This window comes from Polistes canadensis, unplaced genomic scaffold, assembly GCF_001313835.1.
Source record: "Polistes canadensis isolate GaletaPanama2010 unplaced genomic scaffold, ASM131383v1 scaffold_187, whole genome shotgun sequence".
In the NCBI taxonomy this organism is placed as follows: Eukaryota; Metazoa; Arthropoda; class Insecta; order Hymenoptera; family Vespidae; genus Polistes; species Polistes canadensis.
In genome coordinates this window covers 91775-106805 of record NW_014569734.1, presented here as the reverse complement: position 1 = coordinate 106805, position 15031 = coordinate 91775, and the positions used below count along the sequence as shown (strand labels likewise).

General features: G+C 26.4%; 4 protein-coding genes across 9 annotated transcripts in view; 2 read left to right on the top strand and 2 right to left on the bottom strand.

Moving 5' to 3' along the window:
• Nucleotides 1–695, bottom strand: part of LOC106789503 (monoacylglycerol lipase ABHD12) — a 4208-nt gene extending 3513 nt beyond the window's left edge. The window contains exon 1 of one of the 3 annotated variants that reach the window (XM_014753763.1): nucleotides 238–695. Coding sequence is in view for 1 of the 3 variants with exons in the window: in XM_014753766.1 (XP_014609252.1) it covers nucleotides 238–275 (38 nt within the window). In the remaining 2 variants the exon portion in view is untranslated. The remainder of the gene's footprint in view (nucleotides 1–237) is intronic. The other 2 variants (XM_014753766.1, XM_014753764.1) reach the window with 2 other exon arrangements.
• Nucleotides 696–1279: 584 nt separating this feature from the next.
• Nucleotides 1280–2054, top strand: LOC106789506 (U6 snRNA-associated Sm-like protein LSm6). 2 transcript variants are annotated; one of them, XM_014753768.1, is made up of 3 exons: nucleotides 1280–1386; nucleotides 1538–1628; nucleotides 1729–2054. In XM_014753768.1, exons 2-3 carry the CDS (start codon nucleotides 1538–1540, stop codon nucleotides 1875–1877), a joined length of 240 nt encoding a protein of 79 aa, XP_014609254.1. In that variant the 5' UTR covers nucleotides 1280–1386; the 3' UTR covers nucleotides 1878–2054. The 2 variants fall into 2 exon arrangements, with proteins under 2 accessions (XP_014609254.1, XP_014609255.1); XM_014753769.1 differs by lacking the exon at nucleotides 1280–1386 and adding an exon at nucleotides 1432–1473.
• LOC106789505 (protein TIPIN homolog) lies at nucleotides 1881–3063 on the bottom strand. Its single transcript, XM_014753767.1, has one exon. It carries the CDS (start codon nucleotides 2975–2977, stop codon nucleotides 2132–2134), a length of 846 nt encoding a protein of 281 aa, XP_014609253.1. The 5' UTR covers nucleotides 2978–3063; the 3' UTR covers nucleotides 1881–2131.
• A 1049-nt stretch (nucleotides 3064–4112) lies between these two features.
• On the top strand, nucleotides 4113–14993 carry LOC106789501 (long-chain-fatty-acid--CoA ligase ACSBG2). Of its 3 annotated transcripts, none has more exons than XM_014753759.1 (13): nucleotides 4113–4371; nucleotides 10927–10994; nucleotides 11098–11152; nucleotides 11229–11433; nucleotides 11533–11667; nucleotides 11745–11940; nucleotides 12017–12118; nucleotides 12196–12342; nucleotides 12426–12901; nucleotides 12993–13207; nucleotides 13287–13438; nucleotides 13518–13643; nucleotides 13747–14993. In XM_014753759.1, the coding sequence occupies exons 2-13, from the start codon at nucleotides 10932–10934 to the stop codon at nucleotides 13939–13941; spliced, it is 2067 nt and encodes a 688-aa protein (XP_014609245.1). In that variant the 5' UTR covers nucleotides 4113–4371; nucleotides 10927–10931; the 3' UTR covers nucleotides 13942–14993. The 3 variants fall into 3 exon arrangements, with proteins under 3 accessions (XP_014609245.1, XP_014609244.1, XP_014609247.1); XM_014753758.1 differs by lacking the exon at nucleotides 4113–4371 and adding an exon at nucleotides 9407–9478; XM_014753761.1 differs by lacking the exon at nucleotides 4113–4371 and adding an exon at nucleotides 10430–10595.
• Nucleotides 14994–15031: the final 38 nt, after the last annotated feature.

The window sequence follows — 15031 nt, the reverse complement described above, 5'->3', positions numbered from 1 at the left end:
AATAATTTAAATAATTATATATAATGTTTTTTCATATAATTTTATAGTTTCCTTGTTATTTTTTATCTATCTATATATATAATATGTATATGTGAATTTATTTTTGTGTTAGAATATTGTCCCTGTTTAATAATCAACTGTCTGTTTCACGCGTACTTAGACGTTAATCTTAATTCTATTAAGTATTTATTCTTTATCCTTTGTTACCATGCATGGTAAAACTAAAGAAATTGTTACCTTTTTATTAAACGTTTTTTTGGCAACCAATATAACATATCAAACGAATATAAGAAATCTTCATATACCGAAATAATAATTAATATTAATATTATAATACGCGCGTGTGTAATATTACACTTTCATTATGATATGTAATATAAACTATTACATAAAAGTATCACTGAACAAAAAAAAACATGAACACTATTCTTTTTGTTTCTCTTTTGTTTGTTTGTTTCTTTCTTTTTTTGTTAAGAATAACAGCGACAATGTTGGTAATTAAATGATCTATATTTTTCGTTTAAATTTAAGCGTTTGATTAAAACTATTAAATGAAAATCTTTATAAATTTTCAAATACTTTATCCTATATAGTTTTTGGTTTTTTTAAATAAAAAAAAAAACAGAAAAGAACACGCACAAATTAAACTATTGTCAATTAGCGAATCATAAACCCACTATTAAATCGACCTCTCTGAAGAAGCTTAGGAGACACAAATGCAAGAAAGCAGACAATAAAGTAAAAAATGCTTACTTTAAAACTATATACGATATGACGTACTTCGTGAATAATAAAACAAATGAAATTGCACTTTATCGTCTTTTTTCCACGAATTACACTATTCTTTGTTTTTCTTTTTATTTTTTTTTCTTTCTTTTTTATCTTGCTTTCAATTTCAACATCAACGTATAATTTAATCTACAAAAATATGTAATTTGTTTAGTCGAAAGTAAACAAAATTTCTTTACGAATTGAATTTTATTCTTGACAAAGAGGAATTAATTACAAAAATTAGATCGCATTTAAATCGATTGTTTGAACTTTTTAATTAGCGACTACTCTTTGACTCCATTTTATTGGGTTGCCCGAAAAGTTCTTGTTGATTTTTTAAGATCAATTTAAATATGATATTTTTATATTTAAATATATATTGTTGAATATATGTATGTTTAAATATAAAAATTTATGTTTTATATGATATTATATTCTTAAAGTTTACGATACTTGCGCTCCTAACGTCGTTCAAATAAAATACTATGACGATCGATAATACTCGTTTAAATATCGAGTTTCTTTCTCTGAGTTTTTGCTATTTAATGTTTTAACGTTTTATCTTATAATTACTCTTTAAAATTTAAGTCTAAAGTTTGTCATATTTTAGTAGTCGTGAGTACACATTTATTTATTTACTAATCATTATTTTTATTTCAATATTTGCATGTTAAAAAAATTCATTGAAGAGATGTAAAAAAGGTACATTTTATATTTTACAATTCGTCGACGATTATAAATCATTTACAAATATTTACTTTCGTAGATGAGCCGCAAAGAAGCATTGTCACAATTTATTCAACAAATTCATGGCCGACCTGTTGTTGTTAAATTAAATAGCGGAGTGGATTATAGAGGTATATGTATATATAAACCTGACTTTCTTTTTAATTTTAATTGTATTTTGTGAATACAAGAACAATCATAATATTGTATTAATTGTGTGAATGTTTATAGGAGTATTAGCTTGTCTTGATGGCTACATGAATATAGCACTAGAACAAACGGAGGAATATGTTAATGGACAATTAAAAGATAAATATGGTGACGCTTTTATACGTGGTAATAATGTATTATATATCAGTACGCAAAAACGTAGAACGTAACTATGAAATAATATAATTTATTTATGATTATACTCTTTTTTTTATAACATACGAAACATACAAAATTATTATATTTATATTAATGTTTAATGAAAAATAACATAAGTATATTAAGAATTGTTTTTTGTATGTAAGAAATAAGATGGACGAATAAATTATTGAAGGATATCGTAAATACTCATTATCTCTATAAAACGAGTAAACATTTTTTAAACGTAAACTTTCGCGATATTTGCATTTCTTTATTTCGATATTTATATTTCTGCGTTTTCTCCTATTTCATTTTTCTTTTTGGTTTCTTCCATAGCTTTTAATTTAGCAAGTCTTCTTCGTTCTAAAGCCTGCAGTCTATTTCTTTCAATTCTTTCCTTTATTTCATGGCTTAACTCTGGTGTATTAGTTTGCGATCCGCTAGTTTCTGCGATTTTATCAGTTTGAGTAGAACATTGAGTAAATGTATTTTCCAAAAATGTATCATTGGGATAATCATTAACAGATGTATCATTTTTGTCAAGATTATGTTGTACCAAAACTTCTTTCTGTTTTTCAATTTGTTCTGCAATTAATAAATCAAATGCATCAATGGCGGCAGGTTCACTATCCATAGGCTCATCGTCGCTTAAATTATTCCGGATGATTTCAGGATCATCTAATGATATCATATCGTTTCTATATTTGGTCACAAATACTGAAAGATCTTTCTTAGAACCAAGTTTTTCAGTTTTTTCCAAAAAGTCATCAAAATCTAATTTAGGAAACAATCTGTGTGCCCAATGTTCCAATCTTTTCATGATGCGATCTAAATCCATTTTTTCCTTTCCTTTTCCATAAAACTTAAATCCATCAAAATGTTTTTCTATGGTATGTATACCTTTAGGACCTTTTAAACGTTCCGTATTAAGTTTAGGTATGGGATTACGAGTGATGGTCCTTTGCGGCTTGGAAGGATCAATTCTTCTTGAAACATCATCTATTCCTTCATCTTCATCTACATTGCTTAAAAGTTCATCATTTTTCTCTTCGTCTCTATCTTCATCTCTTCTCTCATATTCTGCCAATATTTCATCTTCGTGATCAGAAAAATCTGCTAACGTAGTCATATCGACAAATATTTGCAGATTCAAAGTATAAATATAAATAAAAATAAATATAGTATAAAATAATAAAATAAAGTAATATCTCGTCGTTCTACGTTTGTAATCTTTCGAATTATTCAAGAAAAATTGGATCGACAAAGTTAATAAATCATAACCTAAAACTCGCTATCATCATTCTCTTGAGAATTAGTCGTTTCTTTTTCCATAAAACTGTCGAACTCTCCGTTAGATTTTTTCATTCTTTCTAACAACGACACCAATAATCTTTTATTTAAATGATCAGTTTGCGTTATTTCTCGTACTACTTGCGGATAATTTCCGTTCGATGGACGTTCCGTTTGTAATTTTTGCAACGTATCTCCAGTTGGTTCCATTGGTGTACCAGGCATTTTTAATTCGATTTTGATATATCACTTAATATAATTCGAAATATATATAAATAGAAATATATTATTGGAGATTATATTGAGAAATTTTTTCGACTATTAGATGGAGAAAAAGATATGGAAATAAAAAATGTATTCTGGACTTTAGCAATGCACGATTGCACATGCGTCAATGACTGCTCTGTTTGAATACGAACGATAATATATATATAGTAAAGTTAAAATAATATTTTTCTTTACATTAATATTTATATTTGTTCAATAAAATATTAAAGTCTTCTTAAATATTAAATAAATTACAATCATACATTTATAATCAATTGTAAAGACGTCTAAAAAATTAGACAAGTTTTATCGCGAAGATTAAACAGGTTTTTTTTGTAACATTTGGATACACAACTTGTCATACCATAGTTCAAAGATCATTCTATCTATTTTATTTCTTTTTTTACGTTTGATAAATCGTGAAAGTAATTAAATGTTTCCTGACGATCTCTCTTTCTCTCTCTCTCTTTTTCCTTTCCATTGTTTGTTTTATTTTAATGTTATGTAATTTTGTTTCAATGTAAATTTAATATAAATTTAATCATTCAAAATATCTCAAACCATTTGAAAATCGAAAATAAAGATTTTAATGACACAGAATGAAATAAATGATATATGTTTCTGGGGAGGGACTTTATTAAAGATTACGTATAAAAGAAAAATGAACAGAATGTTATGCCAGTAATCGTATTCTAAACTCTACAAGGTACACGTATTTCTTTCTTAACCACGTGGTCTTCTTCTCCTCCTAGTGTTCTACCAGTCAAAGCTTATGCGTGGCATTTGTGGCGTGACCGTCTGACTTATCAAAAGTGTTCTTTGATATTGAGAACAAATAACTAATTTTAATAGTGTATTTATAAACGACGAAAACAACAAAAAAAAACTAAAACTTTATCTTCCATTGTTATTTTTGTAAACTTTTATAGGACGTTCGAAGTCGTTAGAACGAAAAAGAATAAACAGGTGAGTTTCTTTATTCTAATAACATTAAATATATTTGTACACTCGTATACATTTAAATCATTGTAGATCTACTTTGAACAAAATCGTCACGAATGAGGATTAGTTTTGTTTAAATTTTTGTCTTAATAACTTTTAAAAATTTTTCATTATTAATTCTTAATCATCGATCGATCGATATTAGGTTAAGTTATTTACGATTAGTTTAATTTAGATTTTCTTTATTGATTTTTAATTTGTTTTAACGTATCGTGAAATAATATTTGTTATCAATTTTTTTTTCTTTTTATGAAATTATTTCATTTAAATACGTCAGTTTATATATTTATATACGTACGTATATGTTAATAATATGTTTGTGTTTAATAATTTATCATGAGAAACCGCGATTAATTTTCTGATGTTATTATCTTACTGGCGGATTTTTTCTAGTATCTTTTTTTCTTTTTCCGGTTTTCTTCGATCGCGTATTCATAGTTACTACGCTAATGAAATTTAGATTTCACAAAATACTGTAGGATCACGTTATCGAGCAATATTTCAAATTAAATTTTATAAACAACATTAAAAATAATAATTAGAAAATAAAAAAATTAAAAAATGTAAAAAATAAATGTGTATACGCGTACACCAATTTGTACAAATTTTGGCGCTTTCTGCTAGTTTTGTTTTTACACTTTTTATTACTAGAATTTAGTCCCTAAATCTTTTTTTATTTTTTATGGATCCTCATTCATGTTCGTGGGTAGATTGAAAAGTTATGAGCCTCGTAAAAAAAAAGAAAAGAAACCTGCATTTAAAAAAATAAAAGTTACTTTGATCGAATAAAAAAAATGATTCTATGTTAGTGTGATCCACCCACGTAGATTTTTGCATGTAAAAATAAAACGATCGTGCATTTAAATGTGATTACATACATAATAATTTTGTTCGTATTTTTATTATTTTTTACTTCGTATCAGTAGATGTAAATTTTTGTTTTATTGAATTTATTGAAAAATACATTTGTAAGATCATTCTTACACGTTGCAGGATTTGTGTAGAATTATTAATTATGCCGAGGTAAAAACATGAGATTTAATTAACGGGATGATCTATCTGTTATTCTTTTACGTATATATTAATATTGTTTAATCGTAAGATTGTTTTTATACGTATAATTATCGATACTGTGAAGTAAATAATATATATTGATAAACATGCGGACACGCAACATTTACACCAGCATCCCGATACGCGCGGCACACATCATGGAACACATATAATGGTTAATATTATACATATTATATTCCTATTTTTTATAAAACTATACTATATTCACATATAGTAGTTTTAATATTTTGTAATCAGACTAACAATTTTTCTTGTCGTATTCTTATAAATTTTAAGGTCAACGAGTTAATTTAAATTATCTTTTAAAGGTAATCAATTTCTTAGTCTATTTGTAAATTGCGTGTTATTTTTCTATTTTGATTAGTTTGTTAAACTATTTATATTTAAATTTTATAGCATGCTTATGCAAATATTTAATCTTTTTATATTTATTTCCTTGTTTTTCTTTGGGTTTGTTTTTTCAAATAGCTGAAAAATAGATGCACATATACGAATGTCGATGTGATTGGAAATTTATTACTTTATTAAAATACATTTTCTAATCTTTACATACGACATAGTAATACATACGAATACACAGGTAGATATACATTTATACGGAAACAATTGGGTATATAAACTAATGCTAATAAAGCATTTGAAGAGATCGATAAAAGCGTGACCTTCTTATCTCTCGTTCAAAATTGAAATTATGTTTATAATTCAATGTTCTTTATCATTTCGTTTCCTTGATATACTTATATTCTAATGTTCTTTCTTTCATTTCAAATCTGCTAATTATTTTTAATTATATATATTTGTATTCTACTTTTTTATTAATTTATTTATAACGATGAATGATTGCGTAATTTGTATTTTATATAAAAACTTGAAAAGAAAAAATAAAATGTGTATATATTTCGAAATTAATATTTCGAAACTAGTATTTCGAAACTAATATTTCGAAACTAATATTTCGTGATTAATATTTCAAAATCTTTCCACACAATTTTTTTTAATTTTATATTTGATGTAAAAGAATTGTTTTCGTTTCACTTCTATAAAGTTTATGTATAATTGTTTTAACTTGTGTAATTTAATTTGTTATCGAACGATCTTTTTTACCGATTTTTACATATTCTGCAAAAATTTATTCTTTATCTTACAAATTATTTGTATTGTTTTGAGATCATGATTTATTTGCAATTTACTCTTCAATGTTTCACCAACCTTTGAACACACACACAATGACGTAGTTAATAAATTTATAAATAGCTTAAGTTTTCATCCCGCGATCATCGAATAAATTTAGGAATAAAAAGAAAAATGGTATTATGCAAATGAAATTGTTTCTTTTCTTTTTTTTTTTTTTTTTCAAGAAATTCATCGAATCAAGTACTCGATCTTGATCGTACCCTTTCAGTTCTATGAACTCATTTATTATGTGTTCTTAAACAATTCAATTTAATACTTTACCGACCGCTAGTTTATTAATACTTATCAGTCGTCAGTTTCATATATGTGATTCTCAATAGGTTATAGCTGGTTTCTATAAATATGCAAATAAATTCAGTGTTTTAAGAATATCGTTACTGTAAAAATTATTTATTTTTTTGTTAAGAGTATTACAAATATATGAGATTATGAATTATTTAATTATAAGATAAGGATTAATAGGCTTTTATTGTCGACGCTTACCGACCGGTAGCCTATCAATCAGCTTTTTGTCGCCGACCGATAACTTATTAATCGGTTGATATGGTAATGAACAATCATTATCATTATATGAACAGTAATTTGATATTAGAATCTTATTAGAATCTGCGGCTGAGCGGCCGGTTGGACGTGTGTATTCTGTTAAAATGCTAGTGGTCGGTAAAGTACTAATTTGGTTACGGGCACGCACGTATGTGTACGTTTGCTACAAGCAATCAATGAAATCAATGATTTTCTTCAAGAATTGTTACTATTTCATTTTCAAATTATTTCAAATATAATATTACCACATTTTTTATATAGAATTTCCATATTTTCTAAAAACCATGATCTAATTGTAAGTTTTGTTTTATAATACACGTATTATAATTTAGTACTGAAAAGATACTTTACTGCTTATAGAATATTGGATAATTTTTAAATTGCCTTATGTAAATTAGTCATTTGTATGAAATTACATCGGATTAATGTAATCACGATCGCAAAGCAATTAGATTTTTAAAATCAGAATTACAAGTGAAATATATCTATGGTATCTAACGTGCATGCGTGCGACTATAAATGAGTGCAGTCATCGTTAAAGAAAAGGACAATCAGATTAATTCAATTAGTTACACACAATATTATTTGATAAATTTGATATTATAATTTAAAATGAACTATCGTTAATTTATTTAATTATAACTCTTCGCGATTGAGGATAAAAGTCATTAGAAATGTAAATAGTAAACAAATCTAATTACAAACTACACAGTAAAGGCTATTTACAGTATAGGATTTTCTGTCTTCCTTTCAAATTCCATAATATTTACTAATACTTACTAATATTTGCTCTGTATATGTTTATAAAGATTTATATATTTAATTAATATCCTAGATAAATTGTAGTCAGTTTCTGGAAGGCAGTGAAAAGATTCATTTCGAATAACATTGTGTGTAATTACTGCACTTCACTCGTTAATATATTCAATAATTTACGCAATAGTTAATTAAAGCAGGAGTTCAAAATTTATTTTAATTTAGGCAATAGGTAATTAAAGCAGACTTTTTTTAATTTAGGCAATATTTAGTTCCGTGTTATAGCAGTGGTCTATTATACCGATTAAGTTTAGTTTATTTATATTTCATGTTTTTAGTGGATCCGAAACCAAAAATTATACTTTAGTTAATTTAAAATGATATATTTTGATTTCTATAACTTAAAATAATATTGCTTCTTCTTATTGTATTATTTTTATGATCCTTTATACTATTATTAATATTACAATTCGCGCAGTTACTTTATATTTTTTTTTCTTATGAATAATATGCAGAAATATTCAGAAAATGGAAAAGTACGTGAACATTATCAACGATTACTAGCTTATTGTAGTATTATATAATACTATCTGATAGCGTGTTTGTATTTTTTTTCTTTAGTCATCTAATATGAAAGCAATTATCTAATATTTTAATGATATTTTCATCCAAACATTATTTAAAAAGAAAAAAAATAAATATGTCATACTCGATTTCACATAATTAATGCAAATTACTTGCACGTGTTTTCCAACATTATTATTAATTTTCTTGTTTTTAAAAGATACATATTTGTGTAATAACATGATTGTTACATAAGATAAGAATATCTTATAATCTAATAAACGGAAATAAATAATTCGAGTAGAAAACTTTAAAAATGATAAAACAAATTTTGGGAATTCGTATCAAATATTTCGTGAACCTAAAAACATTTGGCTATAAAATTTGTACTAGAGTTAACATTATTTACTTTATAATTATATGTTAGTATTATAATGTTAATTAATTTATCAATAATTAACTCTTTCATTATTGCTTGTGCAATAGTATCGTTCCACATATAAATTTGCTTGTACATACGCATCATAGACAACTCGATAGATCGATAGAAACGAAAGGGTTCATATACAATAATTAATACATAAAAGTATTAAAATTATTTGTGTTATTCAAATATAAAAAAGTGATTGCGCACTTGGGCATGCTCTCCAAGATAAACGGCTGAAATTTGAATATAATTTTTGATTGATTTATGTTGAACAGAACTTGTAGTCATCAGATACAAAATCATAATATAATATGTATAAATATATTATAGAAAGTTTTTAATTCAAACAAGGAATAAAAGAGAACGTAGGAAGCATATTTTGAAATGTCGCGCCGAAAGGTGGTCCGATATTTTGTTATTGATTTCTGTGAGTTCAATAGTTCTCTGAGTACAATCTGACATACACGAGACGGGCGTAAACCGTTAAAACCATGGTTATTCTACTTTGTAAAGGTATTAAATTAAGTCAAAAATTTGATTTTAAAATTTTAGTTGTGAATTATCTATCGTTTAATTCGCATTGCTTTTTAGATAAAGAAACAAAACGCGAAAAAGAAAGCATGTACAATGTATTACGTACTCGGTAATGTGGACTTTGAGTTCTTTGCGTAGCTATATTTACTGTGTTTTTAAATATTAATTGATAATATCATTCATCAATCGTTTACAGAAAAACATCGTATTATTTATCGATTGAAAAATACGAATTATTAATAAAACTATGAAATATAGTTTAATTAATGTGACAGGTATTAGTCAAACATGCTTTTACTATACGCGATTGTTTTTATTTATTTTCTTTCGATTAATCATAGTTATATTAATCAGTCGATTGATCGATATTATTGAAAAATATTATGAGTTTATTAAAAAATTATATAAAAAAACTATGCGAGAGAATGTTCTTAAATTGATATAAAAATGGTTCCTGTAAAATGCAATCAACGTATAATTGATTGATAGAAATTTATCATTGTTTAAACAATAAATTGGATTTTGAAAAAAGTATTTTTTCAAAATTATAACAATATACGAAGAGGAAAATAGGGAAAGGAAAAATTAAAAATAGAAAAGCTGGAAATTTAAAAAGCAAATTATATTGCTTATCACACGCAATTAACTTTGAAATTTTTGTACAAAATGGTCTAAATTTTGTCGAAAAATAGTAAATTTGTTGAAATAAGTTTGTCGAAAATATAAAATACATGATTTATATAAAATGTCAGAATAAAAGAAGGAAAAAAAAGAAAAAGAGAGAAAAAAAAAGATAATTTAGTCTTCGACTTTGCTCATACATCGGGCTATGTGCGTTACGTATGGCAATAGATAAAAAAATAAAAATGTTTTGTTATCATCGTGTATATATGGACGGATTGTTTTTCTCGTAAAATGAGCGCTAATCTTTCGCGAGTCATTAGTTCTCTTCTATTTGAATTGAGTTTCTAATTTATGTACTTTAAAATATAATTATAATCATATTTGTATTTTTCCTTTCGTTTCGATTAATTAGTATGCTAAACATTAGTCTGAAACACCGTTACATTACAATAACATTGCTGCATTTAGTTACGTTAGTATTATTCTCCTTTGCGGCATTAATCGACCAAGTGGAAACTCGATAAATCGCAATGGGTCGAAAATGTTGGATGATACATTTCGCGGGATAGTTGAATTCATGTTATCTTAATAATATTTTTGAAATCTCTAGAAATGTTATCTGATTGATAACGAACATCTAGTTTGTTTTTTAATTATGTTTTTTTAAATGTTGTTCTTGGTATAGTTAATGATAAACGTATAAATTGGATAAATATGGCTATTAAGATGAATCTGATTTTGCAGTAAGACGCTAATGATTTTAGGATTTTCATTAATTATTCTTTTTCTTTATTACATTACAGAAAATATGACTGCTGTGCAGCCTATTTCATTGAACAATATTCTTAATGGCTATAACAGGAGTGAAAAGGTAACGTTTTTATATTTTCATTTATCTAAACATACTGTCCTCTTTATTTATTATATTATTTATTATGATTTAACATATGTTTTTTATTTATTGTATATTGCAGGGACTTAATGAGCCTCATATTCGATATGCGGTAGCTAGTCAAACAGGCCTTGAAGGTAAATTTCTATCATATACATATTTTCTCCGAAATATGATCACAATGCCTAATATTTTTTTCTCTATAATTTTTAGGCCCAGATCAGGTGTTAATGACGGATGTAGATGTAACAACCGAAGCTAATGGTCGAGTTAGGATACAATTAGGTGAAGATATTAATGCAACTTTACCTATTTCCATACCTGGTCTTTTATCATCAATAGCCAAGAAATATCCTGATCATTTAGCTTTGGTATCACAACCAGGACTGGATGGTACAAATACAACATATACTTATAAGTTAGTGCTTTTTAAAAATATTATCAATCGTGAACTTGAATTTTTTATGTACATTACGTATACGGTATTCATTGTTTGCTATTAAAAAATGATTTATAGGCAATATGAGACTGAAGTAAGAACCGTAGCCAAGGCATTTTTAAAACTGGGTTTACAGAGATATCATAGCGTCTGTATTTTAGGATTTAATAGTCCACAATGGTTTATTTCCGATATCGCTGCTATATATGCCGGGTAAGAAATTAAATAAATAAAAATGTATAACATTATTGAAATGTCATAAATCATAATATGCATAATAAATGTTTCAGAGGATTTGCTGCCGGGATTTACACGACGAATTCTGCGGAAGCATGTCAATATTGTGCTCAACACAGTAGAGCGAATATAATAGTCGTTGAGGATTCCAAACAATTGGAAAAAATATTACAAATTAGAAAAAATTTGCCCCATTTAACTGCTATTATTCAATACGAAGGAATCCCTAAAGAGAAAGATGTGTTAAGTGTAAGAATATGTAATAGTATAATATACATATATTCAATTATTTTAATAAAATATTATAAATTTTGTATTTTTTCAGTGGCATGAACTATTAGAAATCGGTAAACAAGAATCCGATGATAAATTAGAATCTATTCTAAAAACTATTGGAGTTAACGAATGTTGTACATTAGTATACACTGTAAGTAAAATGATATAATCAAGATTTTATTAACACGCATTATTCAATTGTATTGACAAATATTTTGAATTTTCTAGTCTGGCACAGTTGGTAATCCAAAAGCTGTTATGCTAAATCATGACAATCTTCTACACAATGTACGATCCGCTAAGAAACGTGTCGATTTTGAAACTGCTAAGGAAATTTTGGTTAGTTATTTACCATTATCACATGTTGCAGCACAGGTAAGGGATATCAATTTGATGAAATGAATTAATAATAATCATCAAGCAAATTAATTAATTTGAATATCGTCTTATAATTACAGTTAGTTGACATATTTCTGACTATGTCTTTAGCAGCCACGGTATATTTTGCTGATAAAAATGCTCTTAAAGGAAGTTTGGTAGAAACATTAGTTGCAGTAAAGCCAACTGCCTTCTTAGGTGTTCCAAGAGTTTGGGAAAAAATTTATGAGAAAATGCAATTGGTAGCGCGTAATAATTCACGTGTCAAAACATGGATAGCAAGTTGGGCTAAAGCACAAGGTCTTCTTTATAATATGAACAAAATGAATGGTGTAGATTATAAACATTGGGGTTACGTTATAGCTAAATGGCTTGTCTTCGATAAAGTTAAGACAACTTTAGGCTTAGACAAATGTAGATTTTTCTTCACTGCAGCAGCACCTTTAAGTATAGAAGTTAAAAAATATTTTGTGAGCCTAGATATTTCTATAATGGAGGCATTTGGTATGTCTGAATGCAGTGGGCCACACAGTTTAGCTTTACCCAACAATTGTAGGTAATGTACATAAATAAAAAAAAATTAAAAAAGAAATTTAAGAACATTACGTTATTTATATAAAAATATATAAAATTTTTTGTATATTTAGGTTAGGCAGTGTTGGTACTATTTTACCTGGTTTTCGTACAAAATTAGAAAATCCTAACGAAAGTGGCGAAGGTGAAGTTTGTATGTACGGTCGACATATTTTTATGGGATACTTGAATGATCCAGAAAAAACTAAAGAAGCTAAAGATGAAGAAGGATGGTTGCACAGTGGTGATCTTGGCAAATTAGATGCTGACGGCATATTATACATTACTGGTAATTATTATTATTTTTACTTTTTTCTATTATTGTTTATGATATTATTTTAATGATCATCATTGTTGCTCTTATTTAGGTAGAATAAAGGAGCTGATTATTACAGCAGGTGGGGAAAATATACCACCTGTGCATATCGAAGAATTAATATTATCTGAATTACCAGCTCTTAGCAATGTTTTGCTAATTGGAGATAAAAGAAAATATCTAACTGTTTTAGTTACATTAAAGGTAGATTACGATTGATACGTTAAAAAACTTGTTTTAAATAAGAATATCAAAATAAAAATAAATATTAATATTTTTCTAGGCTGAAACAAAAGTAGATACTGGTGAACCATTAGACGAGTTGACTTCAGATACCCTAAGATGGTTAAAATCTATAGGAAGTAATGCAAAGACGGTCAGCGAAATCGTGAATTCAAAAGATCCACTTGTAAATATTCTCTGAATATGTTCCCTGAACACATTTCAATTTGATTTATAATTAAACCGATATTAAATTGATATTAACCGAAGATTATTTTTTTATTTTTTAGGTATATAAGGAAGTAGAAGAAGCTATTAAAAGAGCTAATACAAAAGCAACGAGTAATGCACAAAAAGTACAAAAATTCCGTATTCTACCCCACGATTTTTCAGTACCAACGGGAGAATTAGGTCCAACATTGAAACTGAAAAGAAATTTTGTCAGTAATATGTACGCTAATTTGATCGAAGAAATGTATCAATGAAAAATATTTCAAGGTACATTTATAGTTATAAATAATGAATATTTTCGATTATGTATAACAATAATTCAGCATATGAGACATTTTTATTGGGATTAAACAATTTGATTATATCGATCTGCGATATGATTAAACGCTATATCAGATGCTTTAATATGTTGAATATCTGCAATATTATGGAATTGATATGTACGTGTGTATATTACACGTACTTATAGAATTATCTTTCATATACAAGGAACAAAAAAGAAACTATTCTTCATATCCGTCTAAAAGTTGAAATATTTTTTTTTGTATATATATATATATATATGCAGAGGAATTATTGAAAGATCTGATATTTATTTTGTTCTGAAAAATGTCTACTTTTTAAAATAATATTCCGATTATTCCTGAGATTTTGATAATTATTGACAGTAATTTTTGAACAATTTTCTAACAATACCATTTATTGGGAACAATTGTATTTGCAAAAAAAAAAAGAAAAGAAAAAAAATAATAGTCTATCGCACATACGCGAAGTTATTCGTTAAAATAAATTAATGTTAAGTTTTTTTTATTGCCAAATTATTTCATTAACGCTTACATGAAGTAAAGGAAAAAATTTATGATGGTCCTATTAAAAAAGTGCCTTCTCTCTCTCTCTCTCTCTCTCTCTCCATTAATGAATTCATATGATATTTGCATACATTTATAGGGTTGATTTTTTTTGTTAATCAAACGAAAATGTACTGATAGCGTTAAGAAGGAAGAATGAAGTGTTATTCTACATTACAGTTATGTGCATTATAAAGTTGTATTATAAGTGAAATATAAAAATCAATGGAGTCTTACGCGATAATCTAAAATAAATATATAAGAAATATTTTGGGGAAATGGTGTGTATGATGTAAATATTAAAATGGTAATTTATATATAAGAGGTACAAATGAAAATACATAATTAGTCACTGATGTCCCATAAATGTTTAAATAATAATAATAATAATTATTGGTATGGTTCAATATTTACTTAAATAAGTTTCTTTATAATGATGGAAGTTGTGAATAAATAAATAAATAAATAAATAAATAGATAGATAAATAAATAAATA